General features: G+C 35.5%; 1 protein-coding gene across 2 annotated transcripts in view; it reads right to left on the reverse strand.

Moving 5' to 3' along the window:
• Window positions 1-1047: 1047 nt before the first annotated feature.
• CUL3 (cullin 3) overlaps window positions 1048-23980 on the reverse strand; it is a 77855-nt gene continuing 54922 nt past the window's right edge. The window contains exons 7-15 of one of the 2 annotated variants that reach the window (XM_023761863.1): window positions 23680-23856; window positions 22049-22219; window positions 21407-21514; window positions 18491-18615; window positions 16976-17072; window positions 15361-15501; window positions 12624-12810; window positions 4516-4661; window positions 1048-2233 (exon numbers count right to left, since the gene is read on the reverse strand). In XM_023761863.1, coding sequence (XP_023617631.1) covers window positions 2102-2233; window positions 4516-4661; window positions 12624-12810; window positions 15361-15501; window positions 16976-17072; window positions 18491-18615; window positions 21407-21514; window positions 22049-22219; window positions 23680-23856 — 1284 coding nt within the window. In that variant the 3' untranslated portion in view covers window positions 1048-2101. The remainder of the gene's footprint in view (window positions 2234-4515; window positions 4662-12623; window positions 12811-15360; window positions 15502-16975; window positions 17073-18490; window positions 18616-21406; window positions 21515-22048; window positions 22220-23679; window positions 23857-23980) is intronic. The other variant, XM_023761861.1, reaches the window with a different exon arrangement.

Here is a 23980-nt window from a genome sequence, read left to right on the forward strand (position 1 = left end):
ATTTCACTGGTATGTCCACACTTGAGATAATGACATAAATTTAACTTTACAACTTTTAATACTTTAAACTAGTGCTTAAATTTTTCTTTTAATGTCTCATTTCAATTTCAAATGAAGTTTTTACAAGCTTCATATTTATTAACTTGGCAATGAGTTATTCTAATAATCCCCAAGGTGTTACATATCACTTTATTGGGAATTGAGAGCAATATTCTGAAACCTTAAATACTAGTATCTTCCTATAGATTTCTGTTACAGAAATTCCAATTATGTAAAGAATCAGAAGCGAAATCCTTCAGCTTTCTATGTTACACCTGACCTACTATCGCTCAAGTATGGTGAAAGTATCCTGAGAATAATGTTCATGATAGTTTTCATTTGTATCTTAATTGCATCATGGTAAAGTGGGAAATGTAGAGACTAAGAGCATAAGGTTTATAATTCTAGAATACAAATGAAGGCAAAATTAAATGCAGTAAGAGCTTATCTGCAAGTCTACAAGGAAAATTATAACCCAAGACGCATGGGGAAAAAGATTTATGTGGAGTTTTTAATCCATATTAGAATTCAGTTGTAACTTGACCATAAATTTAAACAGAAACCATCTTCTGAGACATACATTCTAATAAATGTACCAACAGTACTGGTAGTCAATGAAGGGTCGGTTATTTTAAATTATTAATAACATTTCATTTTTCTATCCAATAGAATCTATAGTGGTTTGCCCCAATTACATATCTGAAACAATGTCTTATTAAAACAAAATGAGACAAAATTAAATGGAAGATAAAAATACTCTGAAGTTATTAAAAATAAAGCAAACTATAATTCTTGGCAGATCCATCAGGTAAAAAACATTGGTGGAAGTTGGAAGCACAGGATAACCGACACGAATCTTCAGCACAAAGCACATCTTTAAAAACATGAATCGATGACTCTTTGGAGGACAATAGCTAAATATCCAAGAATCATCAGGTTTGAAAAATATTGCTTAATCACTTTCCAAAACACAGTTAGCTGCAAGAACTGAAGATCTTGTTAAAAATATCAAGGTAATCATATTTATTGCATCTTTAGAATGCATTTCGAAACAGAAAATTAACATGCACCTCAGCTTCACCAAAATATATATATTTAAGAGGGGGGAACCTACGATATTTTATAAACAAAGTGTAGACTATATGTGCTTTTCAGAGGGGCTGAATTAAATACAACCAGCTGCCAATGTTGTGCTCTAACATACTTGAATTAGTGGGTATGTGTATGCTAAATTCATTTATTTTTGTCAACAATAAATGAAATAAAAACACTGCCCTATACAATCCACTATCAGCAGTGAGTACAACAGCAAAAAATTGTACAATAATTTATACATACTAAAATATTCTTTTTCTCTAGAGATAATGCAGAACAAAACCTAATCATTATAAGACTTAATTTGGGAAATCTCAAATTACAATAGGGAAAAACCAAATCAAGGTGTGTATTGAGCCCAAAACAAAGGTTCCTGGTCATAAGGCTATAAGATTATAAGTGCAAGTGGTAGTAGAATAAAGCATGCTCAAATTGTATGCTTGGGTCGTTGTATATTTATCAAACCTTTAAATTAAACAAGACTAGCTAAAGAAATGCCTTAAGCATAGCAAGATAATTGGGAATCGTGTCATTTCCTTTACCATTTTTGTTACCCAACTTATACAATGCCAAAGTGCTAAGCAACACTACAAAAACACATTTACATCAACACTGAAAGACCTGGGGAAATGAAATCCAACAATTTTATTTTAATGAGCTTGTATTTTCTAAATTTTGTTTTATTTTTTCCTGTTTTCATACAGTATTGAAAACAAAACGCAGCACATTCACATTTTCCCGAGGAACTGTAAAGATGATCTCTACAGGGATAAACGTTGTAAAGCCTGAAGCTCAATCAATTGATGTTGAAAACTCTCAAAGGAGTAAAGGCTTGATCTGAATGGTCTAGAACATGTACTGTAATTTAATAGAAGAGATGGTCGTCTTAATATTTAATGATTTAAAAGAACTTCCCAGTCCATGCGAAGAGTACAGTCCAAGAATAAATCAAATTTTTGAACGCATTTTATGCTACATATGTGTATACTTTGCGATCCTCAGGTGTTCGTGCCAAGTATTCTCTCTCAATAAGTCCTTCAATACGCTTCTTAATAACAACTGGACTTGGTAAGAATCGAGCCTTCAACTGCTGAGTTACCTAAAACGAAAGGTAAAACAACGATTTCTCACCAGAAAATTTAAAAAGCATAACATTTCCATATTAACACAAAAATTCTTAATTTTGAATAAAAATGATGTGTCACTTTAAGACTCAGATCAAACTTTAGTAATCTGATTACCTCCTCACATCAGAATGTGAATACTACAGTAGGTTAGAATTAATGGAATATATTATAGTATGATGTATACTAATACTTAACCATTTTTACTTCTGGGATATCCTCCCAATTCACAGAATTTGGGTAGCATGTGTGTAAGAGCACAAACTCTAGACCCAAACCGCCTGGACGCAAATCCCAGCTCTCTGATTTACTAGCTCTGGGACATAACCTCATGACGTTGCTGTGTATATTAAATGTTAACAGAGGTGATGCTTTAGAATAATGCCAAGAGCTACTGTTGCCATTATTTTCTCCAACTGATGTCAGGATTCTAAGTATTGTGACACCAGTTATAATAAAACAGTAACTATAGCAGCAGCCAAAGTCTTGACTGTGCACTATCAGGCATTTTGTATATATTCTAATGTAATGTTCTTAGCCCTATAAAGTAGGTTGTCTAATTTTTTCAAGTGAAGAAAATAAGCCACAGAGGAAAGCTGACATCAACAAGTAGTAAACTGAGCCAGTAGATAGAGAAGAGAACCCACACCGCTCTGCTCCAAGTCCATGCTTTCCCCAGGAATCCACTGGCCTCTCTTGCAGAGCATTCATCCATAAGCCAGCTTTTTTTTTTTTTTTTACTCCTGCTGGATCAGCTCATTTCCCAAGGCCACAGCGAATTGATAATCCTTTGAAGTCTGAAACTTCAGCATCTCACTCTCCACCTAAAATCTATCATCTTTCTAGTATTTTTATTCCAGTATCAACAAACTTGTTCTCAACCCACCTGAGATCTCTAATCCTCTGACCCTTTCTTCTAACAATCAGACAATCTACTTTAATAACTTCTTTTGAACTTACCTCATTCCTGATGGGGGTTTAGATTGCACATAAGATCATTTCAACACTCAACAGTATCCTCAACTCTGATTCCTTTGGTTCTAGTCTATAAACACCATTTCAACATTTACTACATCATGCAAAAACAACTTCTTAGCTCCCTGCTGAGTACAATTGTAATTTATAATACCTTGTGTAGAGACCAGGAGGCAGCAAACTGCAGCCTGCAGGCCTAATACAGCCAACTGCCTATTTTGTTAATTCTTACTAGAACACACTCACTTGTTATCTGTGGCCATTTTCATGCTACAACTGATTATTAAACACACATACACACACAGTCTGCCAATCTCTGAAACAGACTGATAACACTAATTTATAGTATTCAAGTTCAGCAAGTTTCTAAGGACAATAACCTCACATCCTGTTTTATGTAGGGAAAAAAGACCATTTTAGTTTGAAATTCCTCAAACTCCCACCTTACACATATATGTTTAGCCATACTTGAGTCCTTTCTTTACTAACACACCCCTGCACCCTGTATGCTGAGGAAGAGGAATATTCAACATTCCTCTTAACACAACTACCACCCACCTGTGCTCTGCACAATCCTCTCCCCTTTCCTTTGACTTTGGTACCCCAATTATCCCCTCGTTTCATTTTTTTCCTTTTGTTTTTAAGCATTCCTTTTGAAAATTTTTATCCTTATATAAACATGCTCAGTATCTTCCCATCTAGAAAAATGAAACCCAGAAACCCTCAACACTCAACCTTTAACATTGCTCTTTGCCCTTTCCCATGAGCGAACATCTCAAAGGCCAAGCCACTCTCTTATGGTTGCACCTTCATTTTACTTCTCAAGGCACTGCCATCAAATACCCACTCTTAGCAGTCCAATGAAAATGCCTGGGAAAACTAACCAGTCACCTAAGTGCCAATATGCTGTAAGTGTTTGATTTGATTTTTCCACTTTTGAAATTTGTAACATGTGAACATTCAATAAATGGTAACTGATTAATTTTAGAAATAAAGGTAGTTTGTTTTATACAGAAGTATTGAATAGTAGTGAAATTTTTTTGTTTTCATGTGACAACATTCTATGATTTTCATAACAAATATTAGTTCTTGAAGTGTGCACATATTTCAATGTATGGCTGTGATTAAATATCAAATGTGCCATGCTTTTAATAGTATTACCTGATTATAGTTTCCTAACTTGAAAATTCTATTTTAAATCAGTTGAATATAGTACTTTCCTAAATTTCAACTGTTCATGTTGTTTTGCTGTTCTACACTAATCCAGCGTCAGTGTCCTCACCTCTGCTACTAACACATTGTGCTGCATCTTCTTTCTAGACTTCATTATCCGCACTATAGCAGCTTCTATCTCATGTTTCCTGTCGTCATCTACTTTCTGCCTTGTTTCTTTCCTTTCTGGGTCAGATTCACCTTGTTTGGCAGCAACTAAAAGAGAAATAAAGACATTTATGTGATTATCGTGTAATTTTAAATGTAATGAAAAAATGTGGTTTATAAACAAATAATATAAATTAGTAACATTCCCTGAGAAAAACTACAGCGAAACCTTGTTTCTAGAACTTAATTCGTTTCAAGAAGGCTGTGCAAGAAGTGATTTGTTAGAAAACCGAATCATTTTTTCCCATTAGAAATGTAAATTGAATTCATTCCAGACCCCCAGATGATTCCATTTAAACCTTTCATACAGTACATGTCTAATGTACTGTTTAATTTATAAACACTTTTCTTAAATTTATTGAACCACTCCCCACTAGCCTGAAACCAATTTTTCATTTATCACTGCCTCGAAATTTCTATCACCAGCTGCTTTTTGTCCAATCAACAGCAGTTTTTCTACCTATTCAATTGCCTGTGACTGTTGTTTTGTGAGCACTTTCATACCCTTAGTACATTAACACTCTTGATGGCCTATTTACATTTTAAAATTGTGGTAATCATCGATGTGGATTTTGCCAGCAACAGAAGCATTTTTTCTTGTTTGTTGTCCGAGAGCTGCTTTTAGTCATGCTGAGGTATCAGCATAAAAGGGATGTCAGGGTGAAAAGTGAAGTGTTGGTTGACAACCAAGACATTTTTTCTGAGAACTTCATCCAGAACCGAATTGTTCGAGATGGGAGAAATTGGATAATCAAGGTTTGACTGAAATTTCAACCTGACTATACACATATACTCATCATTTCTAGTAAACATCCCCAAAGTGCCCAATTCAGTGATTAATAAATACTTAAATAACAAGTAGTGATATAAAAATCCTACAATCCTAAATTATTTGTTTTAAATATTAGGAATTTATTTTTATAGAGATAAGAAAACCAATTTTATTTTTATAGAATATGATTCCTTTCCTGAAAGAAAAATGATAGGTGGTTATCTTTAGCAGTTAACTTATCAGTCATTTTCATTGTTTCTAACTTCCACAGGTCAACTACTACCACTTCAACTCCAAGCTAACCCTCACTAAAAGTATCTCAGGTAAGAGAATACCTGATGGCTTACCAACTCAAACTATGGCTGTAATCTCTAACGCTTAAAGAGGAGGAAAGAATGCCAACTAAAGAAACTCTTTAACAATTATTTACACTTCTCACCAATTATCTAACAATTTGTCATGTATCTTATTAAATTTTTTCTTTTACAATCTCACTGTCAATAGGCATACTATATTCCAATCTTCAGGAGAAATCTTACTCTGTTATTCTCTATAGCAGGGGTCCTCAAACTTTTTAAACAGGGGGCCAGTTCACTGTCCCTCAGACCGTTGGAGGGCAGGACTATAGTTTAAAAAAAAAACTATGAACAAATTCCTATGCACACAGCGGCGGCAAAAACACCCGGCGGGCCAGATAAATGTTTTCGGTGGGCCACATGTGGCCCGTGGGCCGTAGTTTGAGGACCCCCGCTCTACAGACTTCAAGGCAATTGCTAAGGGATTAAATATAGAAGTTCCTTTCTCCTACAACTTCGCTCTCTTTGAAGTAACAGAGAAAGAAAAATGATTAACTAAATTTTGGGTTATTGGTGTTCAATAGGAGATAGATGTGAAGTCTGTGGTGGCAGAAATTGGAAAATTACAAAGAACCGTAAGGGATACTGCTGACTTAGGCAGGGGCACTCCCATGAGACAGCAGACACACAATTCAGATCATTCTGGTATGGCCATCACATATATTTCTAAGTTTCTAGCTGTTTCTAACCAGAATCCCTTGGCTGAGAATTCTGCTGTCAGTGTCTTTCCAAGTTAAAGATCATCAGTCTTAATGAAAAAGAATTAAATTAGATGAATGCTTTTCCTCAAAAAAGTCCATGTCACTTAAAAAAGATAGGGATTGCTTTCAATAGAATTAAATTCAATTGAGACATATAATTTTCTTGGGTGTGATATAGGATTACAATTATGGGGGAACGATCTTATTTTAAGGACGTATATGTATGCTGAAGTATTCGGAGGGAAGTGATATGTTTGCAAATTCATTTAAAAACTAGCAAATACATACCTATATGGAGGGAGAAGGGAAGGGCACCTGAGCAAATGTGGCAAATTTTTAATGACTTGGAAATATATGTGATGGCCATACCCATGTCCATGATTGTGCTTTTCACCTTTTCTGTAGATTTGGGAGTATTTAAAATAACAAGTTGGAGGGAAAAAGAAATATTATTTTAAACAATCCATTTGGTTCATCTGGATTTGGTCACCTTAATAGGTGTACCCCAAAATACATGTGAAAGTTGTGATGAAACACACTGAATTATGATTTTTAGAAAACATGAGGGCAGGCACTCACTCCTAGAGCCTAGCACAGTACTCTGTACTTAAGAGCACAACAGAGGTGTTTGCTTATGTAAGTGGGTACCTATGTATGCAGATGTATGGAAGGGGAACAGAGGAAGAAGGTTGAGCAGTGGTGATGGAAAGACTCTTAACTACAGAAACTGCTGTAAATTACAAAGAACCTAGTTCTTTTCAAAGGTTGCATTAGGTAATACTTTTAACTCCTTTGCTTGAACTTCTATTACCTACTACAGTAAAGAGCAGCATAAATAGGTATGGTTACAGTGTCCAAGTATTTGATTTTTATCCTCAGTACTTTCTCCAAAGGGCAAATGGGTATTTGACAACTTAAGAAAACCTATGGTCACAGTATTTATAACCAGAGAGAAAATTTTAACATACACAAAATACCAGCAAGAACTTTAAGAAATCACCTAGTCAAATTTTTCATCATGTATGTGTATATATATGCATGTGTGTGTGTGTGTGTGTGTGTGTGTGTGTGTGTGTGTGTCTGTGTGTATAAAAGCCTAAGCAACCAATTACTATGACGATGCACTGACCACCAGGGGACAGATGCTCAATGTAGGAGCTGCCCCCTGGTGGTCAGTGCGCTCCCACAGCCAACCTCCCGCGGTCCCTCCCGCGGCTGGCTGGCCCTGATTGGCCCAATTGCCAGCCAGGCAGAGGGACCCCACCAATGCACGAATTTGTGCACCAGGCCTCTAGTATATAAATAACTGCATTCCCATTTTAATCAGATCTAAAACACTACACACACAAACACCACCAAAAATTAAATATCCATGAAGAGAAGACTTTTTAAAATAACAATGCTATCTGACAACATAATTGCTGGGCATGATAAAACCTGTGATTGCAAAGATAGTTATTATTTAGGGTAAAGCAGTGTGAGGCTAAGTAATTCAGATCTATTATATATCACCATACATTTTCTTCCAAATCTAGGATACAAATAAGTCCTGAAATCTGAAATCCATATCTGTCCAAAATTATAAATTCACATGTTTTGCACTTTGAAGAAAAAAGACATTTTATTACAGGACTCACTGGCAGAGTTGTTTTATTTTTAATCTACAATTGTGTCCCAAAGATATGGGATCAATTTTGGTGAAGAAGATACAATGATATGGTTTTCAACTATGGGACAAAGTAGTCAAGACTCTGACAAAGACCCACCACCCTGCTTCACCAAGCATATGGATCCTATCAGGGTCAAAAAGGAAAACAAAAGTATGTATATAAAGTTCTTGAATCAACATATTCTGGAAATCAATGTATATTTAGCATTAAAATAATTTTAAAAAGACTATATTTTATTAACATATAATGTAAACACAATTTTTTAAAGTAAAAGAACTATTTAAAAATTTTCTTATTTTAAAAATAGTTTTACCACAAGATATATTAGTTGTAATAAATAAATTAATACTGGAACACTTCCTGATACTAGTTTTAAGACCAAGTAGAAAACTACATTAGAGTTTAAATATCAACAAAGGTGGAGTGCCTTTTTTTCCCTTTAAATGCATTGAAAACACACATTTTACATTATGTTAAATATACAAGAAATAGAATGTTCTTAAAAATAAAGCTGTACTAAAAAGTGCTCACAACAGCCATTTCTATGTTTTTAAGTTAGAATGAGAATATGAATTTTAAGGGTTTCAAACTTAAAAATATTCATCAAAATATAAACAGCTTCATCTAAAGATCAAATTTTAGATAGGTAACTCAATTGAGAAATCTGTAAGTCAGTTTTAAAAACAGACATCCACTGAATATTATTTACCCACTTAAAAAGAATAACTTTATAAGTAGTAATATGTTCATAAAAATTGTAATTCCTCAGGGATATTGGCCTGTAATTCTCTTTCTTTGTAGTGTCTTTATCTGGTTTGGGGATTAGGGTAAAGCTGGCTTCATAGAAAGAACTAGGAAGTGTGCCTTCCTCTTGAATTTTTTGGAATAGCCTGAGAAGGACAGGTTTTAGTTCTCTGAATGTTTGGCTCAACTCCCCTGTGAAGCCATCTGGCCCCAGGCTTTTGTTTGCTGGAAGTTTTTTGATGACTGCTTCAATTTCCTCCTTAGTTATCGGCCTGTTGAGATTTTTTGATTCTTCTTGATTGAGTTTTGGAAGGTCGTATTTTTCTAGGAACATGTCCATTTCCTCTAGGTTGTCAAGTTTGTTGGAATAGAGTTGTTTATAGTATTTTTTTGCAATCCTTTGTATTTCTGTAGGGTCTGTTGTTATTTCGCCTCTCTCATTTCTGATTTTGTTTATTTGGGTCCTCTCTCTTTGCTTCTTGGTGAGCCTGGCTAGAGGTTCATCAATCTTGTTTATCATTTCAAAGAACCAGCTCTTGGTTTCAGTGATCTTTGGTATTGTTTTTTTGGTCTCTGTCATTTATTTCTGCTCTGATCTTTATTATCTCTTTCCTTCTGTTCATTCTGGGCTTTTCTTGTTGCTCTCTTTCTAATTCTTTAAGCTGCAGAGTTAGATCACTTATTACCATTTTTTTTTCTTGTTTTCTAAGGTAGGCCTGTAACTCTTAGGACTGCTTTCACTGTGTCCCATAGGTTTGGATTGTTGTGTTGTCATTTGTTTCCAGGATGTTTTTTAATTTCTTCTTTGATCTCTTTGGTAACCCAACCATTGTTAATCCTAGCAAATCGGATCCAGCATTACATTAGAAAGATCATACACCATGACCAAGTGGGATATATCCCAGGTATGCAAGGCTGGTACAATATCCGCAAATCAATAAATGTGATACATCACATAAACAAATTGAAAGACAAAAGTCACATAATCATATCAATTGATGCAGAAAAGGCATTTGACAAAATCCAACACCCTTTCCTGATAAAAACGCTCAGCAAAGTGGGAATAGAGGGATCATACCTCCACATAATAAAAGCCTTATATGACAAACCTACAGCAAACATCATCCTCAATGGGCAAAAGCTAAAACCATTTTCCCTAAGAACAAGAATGAGACAGGGATGCCCACTTTCACCACTCTTGTTTGACATAGTACTGGAAGTGCTAGCCATAGTGATCAGACAAGAAGAAGAAATAAAAGGCATCCAAATTGGAAAAGAAGTAGTAAAATTGTCATTATTCGGGATGACATGATATTGTACTTAGAAAACCCTAAAGACTCCATCATAAAACACAGACTTAATAAATGAATTCCAGCAATGTAGCAGAATACAAAATTAACACCCAGAAATCTATGGCTTTTTTATACACCAATAATGAACTCACAGAAAGAGAAACTAAAAAAACAATCCCATTTACCACTGCAAAACAAAAATTAAGGCATGTAGGAATAAATTTAACCAAGGAGGTAAAGAACCTGTACTCAGAAAATTACAGAATGCTGAAAAAAGAGATAGAGAAAGATAAACAAATGGAAGAATATTCCATGTTCATGGATTGGTAGAATCAACATCATTAAAAAGTCCATCCTACCCAAAGCAATCTATAGATTCAATGCAATCCCTGTTAAAATACCAACGGCATACTTCAAAGATCTAGAACAAACTCTCCAAAAATTTATCTGGAACAAAAAAAGACCCCAAATAGCTGCAGCAATCTTGAAAAAGAAGAACAAAGTTGGAGGGATCACTATACCAAACACCAAGCTATATTACAAAGCCACTATTCTCAAAACTGCCTGGTACTGGCACAAGAACAGACATATAGACCAATGGAACATAACAGAGAACCCAGAGATAGACCCAAGCCATTATGCTCAATTCATATTTGACAAAGGAGGCAAGAGCATACAATGGAGATAAGAGTCTCTTCAATAAATGGTTTTGGGAAAATTGGACGGATACATGCAAAAAAAAAAAAAAAAAAATGAAACTACGCCACCAACTTAGACCATACACAAAAATAAACTCAAAATGGATAAAGGACTTAAACGTAAGATGGGAAACCATAAAAATTTTAGAAGAAACCATCGGCAGCAAAATAGCAGACATCTGTCGTAGCAATATCTTTACTGATACAGCTCCTGGGGCAATGGAAACTAAGGAGAAATAAACAAATGGGACCACATCCAAATAAAAAGCTTCTGCACAGCCAAAGAAACCATCAACAAAACAACAAGAAAGACCACTGCATGGGAGAACATATTTGCCAATGTTATCTCCGATAAGGGTTTAATCTCCATAATTTATAGGGAACTCCTACAACTTAACAAAAGGAAGATAAACAATCCAATCAAAAAATGGGCAAAGGACCTAGACACCTTTCGAAAGAGGACATGTAGAAGACCAAGAGACATATGAAAACATGCTCAAAGTCACTAATCATCTGAGAGATGCAAATCAAAACAACGAGGTACCATCTCACACCTGTCAGAATGACTATCATCAACAAATTAACAAATGACAAGTGCTGGAGAAGATGAGGAGAAAAAGGAACCCTCTTGCACTGCTGGTGGGAATGCAGACTGGTACAGCCACTATGGAAAACAGTATGGCGTTTCCCCAAAAGATTAAAAATGGAACTTCCATTTGACCCAGTAATCCCACTTCTAGGAATATACCCCAAGAAAATTGAAACACCAATCAGAAAGGATATATGCACCCTATGTTCATAGCAGCACAATTTACAACAGCTAAGATTTGGAAACAGCCTAAGTGCTCATTAGCAGATGAGTGGATTAGAAAACTGTGGTATATCTACACAATGGAATACTATGCTGCTGTAAAAAAGGAATTCTTACCATTTGCAAAAGCATGGATAGAACTGGAGAGCATTATGCTAAGCCAGCAGTTCTCAACCTGTGGGTCGCGACCCCTTTGGCGGTCGAACAACCCTTTCACAGGGGTCGCCTAAGACCATCCTGCATATCAGATATTTACATTACGATTCATAACAGCAGCAACATTACAGTTATGAAGTAGCAACAAAAATAATTTTATGGTTGGGTCACAACATGAGGAACTGTATTTAAAGGGCCAGAAGGTTGAGAACCACTGTGCTAAGCGAAATAAGCCAGTCAGAAACAGATAAATATCACATGATCTCACTTATTTGTGGAATATAATGAACAACACAAACGGATGAACAGGGAGAGAACCAGTGTCATAAGAGGCATTGAATAGACTGTCCAACCTATGAGGAAAGGCAGGGGGTTAGGGGTAAGAGATCAACCAAAGGACTTGTATGCATGCATATGAGCAAAACCAATGAACGCAGACGGGGGATGTGAGGGCATGTGCTGGGGGTTGGGGTTGGCTGGGGAGAGGTCAATCGGGGGAAAAGGAGACTTATGTAATACATTAAAGAACTTAAATTTAAAAATAAATAAATAAAAAAACAACTGTAATTCCTGCATCAAAAACCTATGCAAGTATCAAATTCACCACTATGAATTACTTTTAAAAAAGTTTACTGTACTTGGATTCAACTGCATTGTGACAGGAACACAGAGTGATAAAAGTGGCTTTAATTAAGCCTATGTGTCATGCAGCACCAGAGAAGACTTGCTTTTTTAAAAGCTAAAAATCATACAGATAAGAATTTTTAGAGAAAAAAAAAATACAATGTTTTAAGAGGAACAATATAATACCTGTTTGAATCTTGACTCTGTGTAGTTTGGATGTGAACTGATCATTAACTGTGAATATGTGACCATTTTCTATTTCCTTTGACTTGGGTTCTTTTGTGAGAACTCGTTGTGTTGGTTTACCACAGGCGAGGGACTGCAGGGCTCTAACAAGTTCCCTTTCAGGGATATCCGTTTCTTGTTGAATTTCCTGAAATTTTATCAGATTGATATAATTATAAACAGACTTTTTGACAGGTTAAAGCAGATTAACTAGTAAGTAAAATTGATCAAGCAGTGGTTATAGAGGTAATATCACTAAAGTAATATTTTACAACCAAGAATTCCCCATTATGATACTTGGCCAAATCTCACTAATTTGGAAAAAACAACAAAAAACAGAGAAAACCTTGATTCAAATTACAAAATAAAAAAAAATACATGTACTTTTTTATTTTAGGAGATATAAGGCCCAATCTAAAAATATCCAGCAGAGAATATTAGGAACCTGCTTTAATAGTTAGTTAAAAATAAAGTGTTAACCAACATATAACTGCTACTTTTAGAAATACTCTACAATCTTCCTTCCAAGTTTATTAACATGATTCCTTTGCTTAGTAACTTCTTTTGTAGAGAGAAGCGAAGTAAGCTTGAACTAAGGCCTTCTATCAGACAATCAAAATTCATATTCCAAGTTGATCATATCTACTGTCTGTATGACCAAATTAAAAAAATTAAGTACCTGGTAATTAATACTAAATATGAAAAGCAATAAACCGTTATGAAGTGCAGGTGATAAATGTTGCTACATGTTATGAGATAAATAAAATATAATAAAAGCAGTTCAGGAAAAAAATGTATAGTTGCCATGAATGCATGGGTTTTAACTGCCATGGGTACACTGTGGATGTTTGTCAATAAATACAGCTGACTCTTCCCATCCGCTGTTTTCACATCAATGTATTCAAACAACCTGGGATGGAAAACAGTAGTTTTGCATTTTCAACAACAGTTTTACAATTGTTGAATCTGGGAATGTGAAGGGCCAACTACTATAGAGTCAAATTAGGGGTGGATTTTCAACTGGAGGTGGACAGGTGTCGGACTCCTAAGCTCTACCTCAGTGATGGAGAACCTATGACATGCGTGTCAGAGGTGACACGCGAACTCATTTCTTTGGTTGATTTTTCTTTGTTAAATGGCATTTAAATATATAAAATAAATATCAAAAATATAAATCTTTGTTTTACTATGGCTGCAAATATCAAAAAATTTCTATATGTGACACGGCACCAGAGTTAAGTTAGGGTGTTTCAAAATGCTGACACACCGAGCTCAAAAGGTTCGCCATCACTGCTCTAGCTTGTTTAAGGGTCAACTGTATAATTTTTAAAAATATGTTTTATTTTTTTAGAGCGAAAGAGAGAGGACGAGAGAGGAAGAAATATCGATGAGAGAAACAAGTATCAGCTGCCTCCTGCATACCCCCTACTAGGGATTGAGCCTGCATCCCGAGCAAGTGCTCTGAACTGGAATTGAACCTGTGTCCTCTCGGTGCCTGGCCAGGGCTCAACTGTATAATTTTTAAATTCATTATAATCTTTTGTCAGTGGTAAAGTAAGAGAATTGTACATGGATACGATTTAGTCCCTACCCTACACAACTAGAGGAATGTATGATGCAACAAGTCTGCACACTAGGCTATACCACTTAGATTCACTGCATATTGCATAGTCCACGGACATAGAAGATAATATAGTGAAGGCCTGGGGGGTGGGGGGGAGAGGCTCTGGATAGAGTGGGGCAAAGGGGGGGAGGGAAGAGGGGGACATCTGTAATAGTGCAACAATATTAAAAAACAACAACAACAACAGAAAAACCCCATACCACTAGGAAACTGAAAAGGCAAGTGAAAGACTGAGAAAATATTCATGGGACATAGATCTGACAAAGGATTGGTATACAGAATTTATAAAGAGCTTTAAAAATCTCAATAAATATATGAACACCTCACCAACAAGACACAGTGACATATGAACACACAAAAGATGCTCAACATCAAGGAAAGACAAGTTAAACCCACAATAAAATATACATCAGTTAAAATGGCGAATATTAAAAAGACTGATAATACTACATTTGGGAGAGTATGTAGGGCAACTGGAACTCTCCACTGATGGCAGGAATGTAAAACGGTACAATCAATTTGGGACATAGTTTGGCAGTTTCTTAAAAAGGAATAAACTACTAAAACCACACATGCAACAATATGGATTATTCTAAAAAAACATTGTGCTATGTAAAAGAAGCGCCACAAAAGCAATTCATATTGTATGATTCCATTTATGGGAAATGCTAGAGAGGCAAAACTAGTCTATGGTGATAGAAAGCAGATCACTGGCCACCTGGATATGGGGACAGTGGGAGGGAATTGACTGCAAAGGAATATAAACATTTTGGGGATAGTATTCTATAGATTGTGATGGCAGTTACATAGGTATGTACACCTGTTAAAACTCATCAAATTGTGCACATATATGAGGTATGTTTATTACATAAAACTTATACTTCAATAAAGTTTATTTCAAAAAGCCAAATGAAATGTGACCCAACAAGTGTATGATGTTCACAAAGATTACTAAAATAGTAATATTCATCATCAAATAATAACTCTAAAGGTTATTCATATAAGAAAGATTCAAGTAACATGTGAAAATTAGAACTAAAACAATTGGTTCAAATTTATATAACCAACCCATACCTCAAATGTATATTTTTCTCTATTATTAAAGAGCATTAGTATGGTCATCTGGAAAGTGGAGACTTGCAGTATGTGCTTCCGTGTATTAGAGCCAGTGACTTGTGCCCCTCCAACACCAACTTCAGATCCATCTTCCTGTTTCATTTTTTAAAAAACATAACGAAGACATTATCACATCCTGGTAACTTTAACAGTATATTTGAGAAATAACCCCTGTAATGACAAGCCCCTCTTTTACAAAACTACATTAAAAAGAAAATGTTATTTAAAAACGTGTATGTGTGTATGTACACATATACCAAATCTTCATTTAGGGTTTTTGTTTTGTGTGTGTGTGAACAATTTAATTTTACAACTAAAATTATTTTAACAGTACACAATAGAATAATAATGGACTTATATGACATTACTCCTTTATACCACTACCAAAAGTAGTAGGGTTAGGTTTCTTTTTGTGCGGTCTGGTGATAGCAAGATATCAAATGATAGCTAGGATATGGGGGAATCCTTTGCCATCCTTACAGCTGATTTAAGTACAAAGTAGAAATTTAAGTCTTCAATAATTGACATATAAATTTTGTTTTAAAAACCTACTGGTTTGTTTTATAAAACTTCAAAAGATAAAATAACTGTTTAGGAAAAAATCCTCTCCTTTAAAATCAAAACAAACAATAATTAAAAGCTGAGTTCTTTAGTATCCTTGACCTTCCCACTTACACTTAAATATGGGGTGGATCAAAAGTAGGTATACAATTGTGAGTAGGAGAAACAGAGTTTATTCTTGCATTATTTATTAATTATTGTATTATTTTTCCATATGAACAGCTATAAACCTACTGTCCCCTCACCCTGTATACAAAAGTTTCCAACATTATTCAACTAAATGAATTACAAGGATTATTTCCCATTTCAATTAAATATACAAATTAGAATACACATAGCCATTTTAATAACATATAAAACTACTAAAATTCTAATTACAATATAGAATAAAACAGTCATTTGCTGCCTGGATGACAACTTAGGTATTATCTTTTATGTTTTGCTGGAAGCTTGTTACTACTTTTCTATTTTTAAGGAAAATGACCCTGACTAAAGTTATAGCAAGCAATAAAAGTACTCTAAACCTCACAATCTTAGATATAAAGAAGTGATTACTTTTTAAAAATGAAGGCAATTCACTAGCATGGTGCTCACTTTAAAATAATCACTTTAGTAACATTTTGTACATCTCACAAATCTCAAGTGTTAATGTTTCCAGTTTTGAATGCTGAAAATTAATAAGGATTATAGGAGACCAAGAATTTGGAAAGGGGAGTCATAGCTTTGTATGCCCTCAAATCAACTTACATCTTATTATTTTATGCAATATGGTCTCAAGTCTAATCTTATAAAAAATGTGTAATTATTATTATTCACTCCATAAGGAAGACTACTGGTATAATCTTCATATTGTCAAATGAAGTTATTTAGCAACTGAGGAAACAGAGGTAAATAAAGCAAAGTTCCCACCTTTTTAATATTTGAAACAAGGAAATAGGAGAAATAATTGACCCAAGTCAACAAAAATCACAAATCAGTTCTATAGACTAATTTTAAGTTACTTAATATTTACCTTTTTGACTGGTCCATAAAAGGTGGCATTGAGATCTGCAGAACCCATGTGATGCTGGAGTGTGAGCTGCCGACCACTGTGTTTCGCTAAGTAAAACCTTCAGCAAATCAAACCAGGTTTTAGAGAATCATACAATTTACATATTTGAAATTATAAACTACTAGTGGCCCAGTGCACAAATTCGTGCACATTTAAAGAAATTTAATTAGAAGAAATATTTTAGTATCGCTATTCAGCCTTTTTCTATAATAGAAGTGTCAACCAAATTCACGATCGATAATGTCAGATCAAAACACATGCATGCGATTAGCACCAGCAAGAGATTTATATGTATCACGCATGCTCGAGTCCACTTAGCCTTTACAGATACAGAATAAACTTGCTTAATTAGACCTGCTTTCTGATGTAGCTAAACTTTTTCCAGCCCAGTAAAGGACCCCAACTTCTCTTTCAGGTAATTGTCAGCAACACAGAAGTAAATATCAACACAAAGCAGATTATTGTAGATCATGCTGGGAGAACAAAGGGTAAAATATTTAACTGCAGCAGTGTTTGACTATATTCTGCTCAGTGAGAAAACCTGAAGTCATTTTCAAGGTCCACCATTTCTTACTTCTTTTCAGTCGGGTCAAGTTTCTAAACTTTCTAAATCTCCGTTTTCCGGCTAATGAAAATAAAACAGGATTCCACTGAGTCTCCTACCTACCTACTCCAGGACTTCTGTGAGGATCAAATGAAATGAGGCATGGGAAAACACTTCACAGACATTTGGTTACAGTGTAAAATGTTTCCACCTGGCTATAAAGGAATTAGTGTTCCTGGGCTGAAGAAACTGCAAGGAGGCTAATTGCTAGGAGAGGAAGCCGGGCATTGCTATGTGACGTCATTACCCGGACGGCACTTACCATATTAGCCTTTTATATATAGATAGGATAACCCTTATGTAAGGCAGAGTTAAAAAGATAGCATGCACTAATGCTGAAGGACATCAATAAAAGATTCCTTTAAAAAGAGTTTATGCAATGCATATTAAAAGCATAAAGGATAATTCTCCTTTTGAACATCAGGTAAAAAATGGAGTACAGTTCTCGGGTTATGTCAGACTCGACGTACGTCATTTCGTGGTTACAGCGCCATCTCCCATTTATAGTATTTATATAAAAAAAAAGTTCCATCATTTCGACATATGTACATATGTGCTTTATGATTTTTATTATTTATTTTCCACAAGTAAAGGTCAGGAATTGTTATCTTTCTTTTAATTTTTTTTTACTGTTTCACTTCATTACTGCTGTGTATGTGCTCCATGTGAGTGACGTAGGTGCTTATGTAGGTGAGTTCCGACTTACGGCAAAAACCATGTTACGTCACGCCATAGGAACGGATCTCCGACGTAACCCGAGGACCTACTGTATGTATATTTATCCTCAATCAGGGACACTACAAATGCTCAAATTTATTTCAACTTTGGATAGTTATTTGTTCTTAGAAATACAAAGTTTGATCTACATTTACCTCCTGAATATCTCAAAAGCATGTCTTGGTGCTGGTGGGATGTTGCACTTTGGTGTGGCTGACTGAGTGGGCCAATATCCTGTTGTGAGCACCCGGACTGTGAGATCAACACCACCTAATGATACCTGTGTAAAGGAGAAAGAGATGTTCCCCAACAATTAACTAGGATTTGTTACCTGTTCCATATAGACACTGTGTCAGTTATCAAAGTAGTTAGTTCCATATCCAATATTGAGCAAATAAAACATTATCTTCTTAAAGGTTAGGCCCACCCGTGTTTTTCAAATTTTAACTCTCCTGGCGAAGATTTATATATATTGCTTAAGATGTTGACTTTAAAACATTGGCCAAAGGACAGTTGTTAGCAGGTGAACAAAGGGTTAGTGGTGTCATTGAGACATGCAAACTTTGGCCCTGCAGCTTTTTTACATAAAATGTTAAGTGTCATATCTGTGTCATTTTAAAGAAAAATTTAGGATACTAGCTCTCATCTCAGATTTTAGTATTTTTACCATATTAACTCACAAATAAAATACTCCTATTGCATTTACATTTGAAGTATATTGATCAACATGTTTTTTCATGTAGTTCACATTCTAACAAACTTTGCATACGATACTAAATCCTGTTCTACATAGTAGATGCTCTATGAATATTTGAATACGAATGACTACTATCTCTGTCACATTAGATATTTTCTTCTTGTTAAACAAATTTAAGAAAACAAAAATAAAGCATATAAAGATTCTTAAATGTAAAATAGTATCTTTATTATTGACTAGAGGCCCGGTGCACGAAATTCGTGCGGGGGGGGTGGGGGGGGGTGGGGTGGGTGGGTGGGTTCCCTCAGCCCAGGCTGCACCCTCTCCAATCCGGGACCCCTTGGGGAAGTTGGGCCTACACCGGCAGTCGGACATCCCTCTCACAATCCTGGACCGCTGGCTCCTAACCACTCACCTGCCTGCCTGCCTGATAGCCTCTAATTGCCCCCCCCCCCCGCCAGCTTGATCACCCCTAACCGCCTCTGTCTGTTGGCTTGTTCGCCCCCAATGGCCCCCCCCCCCCCCCCCCGCTGGCATGGTCACCCCATGCGGCCTGCTGATCAGTCGTTTGGTCATTCCCTCACTAACCCCCCTGCCAGCCTGGTCGCCCCACGCAGCCTGCTTGGTCGTCCGTTTGGTTGTTTTGGTTGTGACGATCGCTTAGGCTTTTATATAGATAGATATTCACAGCTTATTCTAAATCAATGTATTTTTATCTAACCTGAGTGATTTAGTGACAGATTTCTAAAAGGAAGAGATAAGCTTATAAAAAATATCTTGAAATATTACACTCAGATTTCTTCACAAATACCTACTAAATGATCACTCCATTTTAAAGAAACTAAAACTAGATAGAAATCCTAGATCAGTGATGGTGAACCTATGACACGCGTGTCAGAGGTGACACGCGAACTCATTTTTTTGGTTGCTTTTTCTTTGTTAAATGGCATTTAAATATATAAAATAAAAATCAAAAATACAAATCTTTGTTTTACTATGGTTGCAAATATCAAAAAATTTCTATATGTGACATGGCACCAGAGTTAAGCTAGGGTGTTTCAAAATGCTGACACGCCGAGCTCAAAAGGTTCGCCATCACTGTCCTAGATGATGCATAGGAGAGGATCACAGCAGAGACTCTTAGATGATGAATGGAGGAGGGCTGAGAACTGCTGGTACTTTGCAAGTTGGGTGGATTAGGGTGTTGAGCTCACAACTTGGTTCAATACACCCAAAACAGTAAGTCTTTTTTTTTTTGTAAACCTTTTCTCCAACATACCCAACGAAGACTTTACCTTCAAGTCTTTTCTTAAAATCTAATTTTTTAAAAGAGGCCTTGTCTGACCACCCTTCCCTATTACAGATTTCCTTTGTATATTCTATTGCCAGCTCAGGTGCTATGTGTTTACTCATCTTGTTTATCATCTGTCTCCCAGATTAGAATATAAGCTCCACACTGGCAGGGAATTTTGTCTATTCCATTCTCTGCTGTACACCCAGTGCCTAGAAAAATGCTTGGCACGGACAGTTAAGTGGGTCAGAATGCCTTGATATGTACTTGCCCTTTTCTACAGAATTAGCTATTATCACATATTTTGTTTGTTATGAGACTGTGGGACCATAGAAGTGGTAACCTAATATTTAAATATTAAAGGAAAGACCTACTATTTTAAAAAATGGTTGTGATATGTCTTAATTACAAAGTAATATGTACAGTCACTTGAGAGAGAAAACTTTTAAAGAAAAACTGCGGAGTTCTCTAAACTTAAGGTAAAGTTGTAAAACAGATAAAAAAAAGAAATAAATAAAATTCCGAACCCAATTAAATCCTTACAAAACCCCACTGGACTCCAAAGCCATAGAAGTTGCAGCTCACTGCCTTCTGGAGTCACAATACAAAACTACACTTAGAACATACTAGTGCCTGTGTTTTTATACTCAGCCCAGCCCCACCAATCCTGAGGATGTCAGATCCATTTAATATCAATTAAATAGGAGGTAACAAAGACAGCACAATCCTGGGGTAAAGTGAAAGGAAGAGAATTATATACTTTAGAAAGCTTGCATAAGCCCAATATTCTTTTCACAGTCTATAAGAATTTAACAGCAGAATCATTCTATTTATTAAATTTTCTGCACATTCCTTCAAGTGAGGAGGATAAACTGTTTTAGAAGAATAAAAAACAAATAATTTAACATCAATAGTTAGAAAAAGAGGTTATATGGGGGAAAATAATTTTTTAAAGCACTCACAGACACTAATGGACATTTTAAAAAATGACAACAGCAGTCCAGTTATTTGATATATAGATGAAAATGTCCATTACGTAAGATTTTACATAAAACATACAGAAATAGAAATAGAACAATTTACCCCAGTTGCCTGTAGATGTTGCCTGAATTCATCCATAGTTGTATTTGAGATGCTCATATCCCTAAACATTCCTTCCAGTTTTGATGTGAATTGACATCCACACTCAGTCTGTGTAAGAAAACAACAAATAAATGATGTTTTTTTTCTATGAGAAAACATACATATAAATAAACAATTCCATGTTACAGTCATCATTTCTAAATTTTTCCTATAGTTGCTCTAAGAGTACAGGTACCAAATTTTAGTGTTTAAAATGCAGATTCCAAATCTCTTTAGGATATTCCAATAACCTCACTGAAGGCAGGGGCCCAGAACTCGTGTTCACAAGCACCTCATGTGATATGTGTACAGGTGGTCTATGGACCATACCTTTGTACCTTTGTGACAGAACTATATAGTAATATTGCCTTTATTGTTTCCCTTGTACTAATCCTTCCCAGATTGCCATGAATGTACTGCCATGCTAAGAGCAATTCCAGCAAACTTCGAATATCTGAGAACTTGAATAAATGTAAGTACAGCTTTATAAGTTTATAAAAATAGTATTTTAAATCAGTTAAATATTTACAATCAAATGTTGCTGTTCAATCATGTGACAAACATTAGTTAGGTACACTCCATTCCATCTTATATACATCTTACCTTTAACTTAGATATCATATTTTTTTCAGAGTCATCAGAAACACTTTTATTTGTGAGAAGTCTTCTTGCCAAGTGTTGTTTATAATAACGTTCAAATACATCTTTTTCTTGCATAAACCTAAATAGGACCATTGCCTTATCCAATATTGTTTCTACTTCTTGTTCTGTTAGCTGCAAAATCAATTAAAAGAGTACTTAATAATTTCAAAATTTTAGTTGTACAAAAATAGCACCACAGTTCAACAGTTTAAAAACAATACTGTGACAACAAACATAAATATTTGGTTGCACTATGTCAGAAGGAGGGATCTCCTTAAGACGGTGGTTCTCAACCTTCTGGTCCTTTAAATACAGTTCCTCATGTTGTGACCCAACCATGAAATTATTTTTGTTGCTACTTCATAACTGTAATGTTGCTACTGTTATGAATCGTAATGTAAATATCTGATATGCAGGATGGTCTTAGGCGACCCCTGTGAAAGGGTCGTTCGACCGCCAAAGGGGTCGCGACCCACAGGTTGAGAACCACTGCCTTAAGAGAAGGTGCCTCCTACTTCATAAGGGAGCACACCACAACTCTGACATCCTATTCTAGTACAGCATCAATCAGGCATTGACATGGAGTTCCATTCCCTAGAGAAGTGGTCGCCAACCACTGGTCTGCGAGGTCCGAAAGGTTAGCCCTAGAGGGCTACTACTGAAATGATACATGGCTGGATTAAAGGATGATGAAGAACAGATGAAATAAAATTGTAAATGCAAAAATGAGTATCTTACAATGCCTTTGCATAATATGTAGGCAGAAACTTACATAGCCAAAAGACAGATATTTTCATATAAGATCAGTCAAAATCTAAATTGTGCAAACAGAAGGATAATAATTTGCTATAATTTAAAGCAGTGGTCGCTAACCTTTTGGATCTCTTGAACCCCCAGTGGTCCACAGACCACCAGTTGGTGACCGCTGATTTAAAGAGTAATAAGGCCCCATCACCCTTATCTTTTAAATAGGGAAAGGTGATACTGTGGCAGGTTGTATTAAGCTTATATTAAAAATTATGAAAGAATAAACAAATGTGTCTTTTATTCTGTGTCTTAATCGTTTGTTTGTTTCTGTTAGAGGAGCCTGTAAAACCTGTGAGGTCATTCGTTGCTTTTCCCTTTTGTCTCACAAATTCCAAGGTAGAGTAAAAAAGAGCAATTTATGTGTAATCACAATACTCTTAATTTAATTTTCTATGCTAATAGTGAGCTTCCAAGATCCCAGGTATACAATAAAAACTTGAAACTGAGCTTCAATATATGCTTTCAAACTATTTTCCGTTATTCTAGTCTATGCCTTCAAATTCCTGGCACCCAAGTATTATCTGATACATAACCCCAAGAACCAGATGAGAGCAACAATATCCTATGCTATGGCTGTGTAGTTGTTTGTTTTTATAGGTTAAGTGAAATGTCAAAGTACCTCTGGCCATTTCGATACCATAAACAATCCTTTTACATTTAAGCACAGCACATGCTTATTTTTATATTTAAAAATTCCCTAATTTTGTATTTGATTTCCCAAGCTTATATACAATTTTATATCTATAAGTAAAATTTAAATGTATTTTCAAATACACTATACTTACCCCTTTAACTCCCTTTTTCAACTTATCATCAATAAATAATGAGAGGTATTCAGGGGACCTGGAGTTGAGGTTGAGAAAATACTCAAAGTCACCCGCAATAGTTTGTTTAAAGAGTCGGTCATTATTAAATGATTCCTGCAGGAAGCGATCAAACCTACTCTTCAGATCCAATAAGCCCTTCCAAATAAAAAAGGAAGTTAAGATACATTATAATAATGTCTCTAGAAACAATATGCATGCAAACAAGTACGTTTCTTTTAACTTTGCTGGTAATATAAATGTGTGCATTCAGTGTTAAACT

This window comes from Myotis lucifugus, unplaced genomic scaffold (genome assembly GCF_000147115.1).
Source record: "Myotis lucifugus unplaced genomic scaffold, Myoluc2.0 scaffold_3, whole genome shotgun sequence".
Taxonomy (NCBI): Eukaryota; Metazoa; Chordata; class Mammalia; order Chiroptera; family Vespertilionidae; genus Myotis; species Myotis lucifugus.